Raw genomic sequence first — 6,000 nt, 5'->3', positions numbered from 1 at the left:
GTAGGTTCAGACTTTTGTCCTTGAAACCTTAGTTCAGTAGTCTTTACTTGACACCATTATCACCCGAGAACAGGGATATTCACAAAAGTAAATGCCAGTGACTCGTATATCTCCTTAAGGACTATTAAAGCTTCATAAAAGTTGAGGAAATAAGTTTATGTGATATAATTTCTTAAAGTGCAAGTAGAATATTCAAAGCAATATATTTGTTGGGTACAGAGATTGAAGGAGTATACATGAGTCTAAGTCTCAGCTCTGTCACTAACTAGCTAGGGGAACTTGGGCAAGGAATTAAACTTTTTTCTACCTCAATTTTAAAGTTTAAATAATGATGGCTACTTAGAGTATTTTAAGTTTTGAAAGTTATTGTATATGTTAAAATATGGTTTTAAATGGTAACCTTCTAGGGAGATATAATTACTGCTATTGCTTACATCACTCCATTTTGGCCTAGAATTCTATCACAGGGAGATGGCATCATTATCTCATTGTTCCTCACAGTTTGTGAAGTAAATAGAATTATTGGAATCAACTTTATTAGCTTAAAACGTCCAATAATAGAGGAATTCAATGCTGGAAGTGTGATTGGGAAAATGAACTGTAACAATTTTCAGAACTATCATGTCCTTCAAAGATTTCTCTTCTACTTTACTCTCTGAAATGGCCAGCACATAGGATTATAGATGATAAGCACAGAGTCCAAATGGTTGAGTGTGAGGAGAAAGCGAACCTGTGGTAAAATACACACTATGTTTAGCTATCACAAGCTTTGTAAGGTCAATGGTGTAAACAGATTGTTTATTTGCCTCCTATAGTCTGGACACAACTGTTTCTCATTCTTATTCCTGAGAATAGAACAAGGAGCAATAACAATAAAAAGAACACAATTATAAATAAGAAAATAAACAACAACTAAAAACTTCCAAAAGACTTTCCAGAGACTCCTGTACATAGATCTATCTCCTAGCCCCACCAGCCCTCTTCTGGTAAAAGAAAAGCCTCCTAATGGCATCTTTCATGTCCTTATTTCTGAGGCTATAGATGAGAGGGTTGAGGAACGGAGCAAGGATAACAAAAGTTACAGCAATCACTGTGTCCCAAAACACTGAGTAGGTGGCTGAAAATCGCAAATACATGACAGCCACACTACCAAAAAACAACAGGAACACAGCAAGGTGGGCAGCACAGGTGGAAAAGGCCTTGTGGCGGCCCTCTGCCGAGGGCATCCCCAAGATTACCACGATGATCCGAATGTAAGATAGGGCAATGACCAGGAAGGAGGCCAGGATCTCTGCTGCATGAATGGCATCCACAATGACCACTAGTGATGTATCGGTGCAGGCCAACTTTAGCACAGGTGTAAAGTCGCAGAAGATCTGCCGGATCTGGTTGGAGCCACAGAAAGGCAAGGTGGCAATCCACGCAATCTCAGGGAGCACAAGAAGGAAGCCACAGAAACAGGACCCCGTTGTCAATTGAATACACAGCTTGGGAGTCATGATGGTTGGGTAACGGAGAGGATTGCAGATAGCTATGTACCTGTCAATGGCCATTGCTGTCAGAACACAGCCTTCCGTGATGCCAAGGGAATGGAAGAAGTACATCTGCAGGAGGCATCCCGCCAGAGAGATGGTCTTCTGCTCACTGACCAGGTTGAAGAGCATCTTGGGGATGGTGGTTGTGGTATACCAGATCTCCAGGAAGGAGAGGACACTGATGAAGAAGTACATTGGAGTGTGAAGTGCCACATCCAGCTGGACGACAATGAATATCATGAGGTTACCGGTTATGATAAACCCATAGATGAAAAGCAAAGGGATAAAGAACAAGAGGCCACCTTCATGTATGTGTGGGAAAACAGAGAAGAAGAACTCAGTCACCCTGGTCTGATTTTCACTGATCATCAGTCCTGGCATCTATGAAGGGAGTGAAGAAGACAAAGAAATTATTGGAGGTAGTATTAAAGTTACCCATTTAAAATTACTTTCCATAATTACTTAGACTGACCCTTGAATCCTCAATATGCCCAATTAAAAATTCATCTATTTTTGAACCTGCAATTTTACCAGCATCTCCAATGGAACCACAAAGCAACACACAAATGGCATGATCTAAAAATGCTCAGTCTTGTAATTCTGAGCCCTACTCTTTAAAGGTAGTACCCATTTTCCAGAGCATCCTCCACTCTGCCGCTTCAGAAAAAAACATAGCAATAATACTAATAAAATACAAAGACTACACCAGAAACCTTAATTTTTTATTTATTCATTTTTTGCAGGCAATTTCCTTCCTTGACATGTTACCTGAGATTGGATAGAGTATGCATTTTTATCTATTTGACATATTTCTGTTTGTTTGTTAGTACCATATCAGTACCTCATCATATGGAAAACACACAGATCCCAGGATAATTTACTGCCCTCTCTGTATTTTACTTTTGCCAACTCATTCACTAATAGTTGAAATTGATAATGTTTCAGACTAAGAATCTTGCCAGTCTTTCAACTTCCACTTGATTTCTGGCCACTAAATTTTGAAAAGTTATATAATTCATTCCTCCACATCCCATCCATCTTAACAAGGTAACATCTAAGAGCCAAGGGAAGTAGATTATTCTCAGTTGAAAAAAAACACTCTCTAATGACTATGAGAATCTTGGGAAAGATGCATCACAGAGATAAGCTGTTGTCTACTGTCTGAAATCAGGCAAGAGTTTGTTTGGGGAAAGAAAAAATAACAACTAAAAAGGAACATACTTACTGTGTAATCCTTGTGGAAAACATAGACAAGAGGGAAAATATGTTAATGTGAGAAAAGGAAGACAAATCCAATGGGAAGGGGCTCATAAAAGCCAACAGGGTGACTAGTTTGTTTATTTCAGTTTGGGTGATTCTCATTAGCAAGGCTGGTCTCATTATTCAACACACATATATTCATTCAATTAACACATGTACTGATTAATCATCTGCTATAGGACAATCGCTACCATAAATTTATGAGCAATACGTTATGTAGGTTCATAAAACTTTATACTATCTCCTTAAAACTAAAAGGTCAAAATTGCTTAAGAACATAGATCACTAGCAGTGTCAAAAAAGTTGAGCCTACAAATAAATACTCCCTGTAAAGTGAAAAGAGGTTTTGATTAGATTTTGGTCTTGAGCAAAATCATTAACCCTCCTCTCTACACACTCTCACACCTCCAAAATTCTTTCGACTTAGAATTTTCCTACTAGAAAGAAATGAACTATTATCAGTATCTGTACCTATGAATAGCACTATACATCATGTATTGTCGTTATTTCTGATGTCATTATTCTCATTTCTACATTCGTGCAATATTTTGTTAAATATAGGATTTTACTCAGTCTATGAGGAAATGTTACAAATTCTAATTTTATGCGTTTTTATCCAATCTCTGGAGGACATTTTACCTTGGAAACCTAGGACAATAGCTGGTTTCACAAAAGTTAAGAAAGTAAATCAAGGATCACACTGGTACCATAGGAGAAAGGGGCATAGAAGAGGCTTCAGTGGGATGATGCTCTCTCCCAACATCATGAGAAACTTACCCTTGCCTGATATAATCTCTACAGTACCTGCTTTTTTTTTTTCTAGTTTACAGATGAGGTATTGGTGTTTCTCAAGCCACTTGAGGGAATATCTCAAATAGAGAAATGTGTATCTTGGGAGCTTCTTTGTAGATGATGCAGGAACTCAAGGAAAATAACACATCTCACACTCCCCTCTAAGGGACAAATTAAAATAAAAGCAGCACATATAAATTGAATGCTCCCCAGGTTCAGATTTCAAAAACTTTCTTCTGGCTAGGGAATCTTCTTTCTCGTAAAGAAGTATAGCTTTGGGCAGTAGCATCCGAAATATCTGTAGGAGTCAGAAGAGACTTCAGTCCGAATCATACTTCTCTGAAGTACACAACCAATAAAAACTGGTTTTGTCAGCCTTTCACTCATTCTCATCACATTTTACATTCCTCTGCTGATGTGATACTCTTATTATTACTACTAATAATATTAATACATATCTATATTAATTTTAAAGAAGACCCAATAAGGATCAATGTGTTTGAATTCTGGTGCTTTGGGAGATTATTCAAAGTACCACAGCTGCCAAAAAACAAAGTAAAGATAGAATTCCCCTTGGAGGCAAACGGGACGAGACTCCAGAGACCAGCTCCTTCAGTAAAACATCACTCTTGGTAAAGTAGAAGGGCCGAGAAAAAAGGAAGGCTTGAGATGAGATGATCGACACAGTAGCTCAAACATAAAAACAAGCGTCAGGAGCGTGCAGCATTAGGCAGTGTTTCCTTTCATATGCTATGAGTCAGACCAAAATGGCACTTAACAAGACCAACATATTAAATGTAAAAGAGCTCAGTGGCACTGAGATAGGTAGGTTTCTTGTGTCAACATAGCCAATGAACGCATGTGAGATTAATTGAAGGGTGGAGAGATAAATGGCTCAGGGAACCTCGCCTCTCTCTCTCTTGCTCTTTGATCATCAGACAAGTGTGTGCGGCTGCCGTACTTGTTCTGTGCCTCCATTTGCAAGCTACACTACCTGTGGGACACTTAACCTGTGGACTGTGTCGCTGTAACTTGAGGTTCCTTCAAGACCTGCTGTGCCACACTATTGGAAGGTACATCTCTTGAGCTGGGGACTATCGAACCCTGTCATCTGGCTGACTACTGGTGATCAGCCTTGTTTGGTGCCTGTGGCCGGATAGCCTGAACTGCTCCATGAAGGACTACCCCACATCCCTCAGGACTTGAAGGACTGCCAGTGTACTAGCTGTCTCACGGAAATGAGTTGCACTGAGCCATTTGTACTGCTTTATAGTTAGTTAATTGTTTCTTATGTTATCTATCTATTTATATACATATATCCACAATTATTAGTGTCCTGGTTTTGTTTCTCTAGAGAACTCTGCCTAACATGGGCACAGTTCAGAATTAGCTAATAGATGAGAAGTCTATGTTTTTAATACACCAGCCATTCCCCTGGAAAAATATGTGACAGTCCATTTCCATAAAGATGTACACCCTTGGAAACTCTATGGATAATTTCCCTTTCTAGATGGTTACTGTAAACTGGAATCCTCTTGAAGACTCCTTTGTTCATATATATACATATATATATATATAGAGAGAGAGAGAGAGAGAGAGAGAGAGAGAGTTTCATTTGCTCCTTTAGTAAATATATAGGATCTAGAAAGGCTACCAGCTGCTTCGTAACCTAATGTCAGCTGACCTACAAAATGGGGACATGGTTCAATCAATCGCTTAAAGATTAAGCAGATCCATTACCATTGAATGGATTCCAACTGTAGTCTGACCTTTTAGGACAGAGTAGAACAGCCCCACCTTTGTAATCCACATCTTTATCCTGTGGAGCAAAAGGTGAATGTGAGCCATTGTCCTTTTAGCTTGCACCTGCGCATTTAATTATTGTGCTATCATGGATCCTTCATACTAAAATTAGTTAATTTCCCATTCTATTTCTACCCATTTTTTAAAGACTTACTGTAATTAGCTTCATTGAACCACTTTTTAGAAACAAAACTTTTATGCTTGAATTCATTCAGATCAACAGCTCAATGATAGCCTTTATTGTTTATTTAAACTTTATCTTTCTAACACTTATTTTCTGCTTTCTTTCTGGCAATTCTGTAAGTTTCATGTGTTCTTTCTGCTGGATATTTAGTCCCTTGCTCAGAACCTAATTCTCAGTTGGAAATCAGAAGTATAATGTAATCAAACTGAAAGGGATAAGGGTGGATTAAGCACTGAGGAAATGCATCAAGGACATGTCAACTTATTTGTCTATTGACTCATGCAACAATAAAATGGTGTGGGTCCACTGAAGTTTCAAGCATGGAAAATATAGAGATTAAAGCATATGAGGGACATTAAAAAGGTTCTTGAAAATTTTCATTATATTAAAATCTCCTGTTTACATGAACATTTTGAAGCCCTCTCT

At 38.4% G+C, this 6,000-nt stretch overlaps 1 protein-coding gene across 1 annotated transcript; it reads right to left on the bottom strand.

The window, feature by feature from the left end:
• Positions 1-956: 956 nt before the first annotated feature.
• OR6K6 (olfactory receptor family 6 subfamily K member 6) lies at positions 957-1,916 on the bottom strand. The gene has a single exon (XM_075540422.1). It carries the CDS (start codon positions 1,914-1,916, stop codon positions 957-959), a length of 960 nt encoding a protein of 319 aa, XP_075396537.1.
• Between the last annotated feature and the right edge of the window lie 4,084 nt (positions 1,917-6,000).

Source organism: Tenrec ecaudatus, chromosome 1 (genome assembly GCF_050624435.1).
Source record: "Tenrec ecaudatus isolate mTenEca1 chromosome 1, mTenEca1.hap1, whole genome shotgun sequence".
NCBI classification, from domain to species: Eukaryota; Metazoa; Chordata; class Mammalia; order Afrosoricida; family Tenrecidae; genus Tenrec; species Tenrec ecaudatus.
The sequence above is the reverse complement of the archived record's forward strand: the minus strand, read 5'-3'. Positions and strand labels throughout refer to the sequence as shown.

Excerpts from the sequence above, each read along its gene's own strand:
- OR6K6 (XM_075540422.1), bottom strand. The coding sequence starts at position 1,916 with ATGCCAGGACTGATGATCAGTGAAAATCAGACCAGGGTGACTGAGTTC.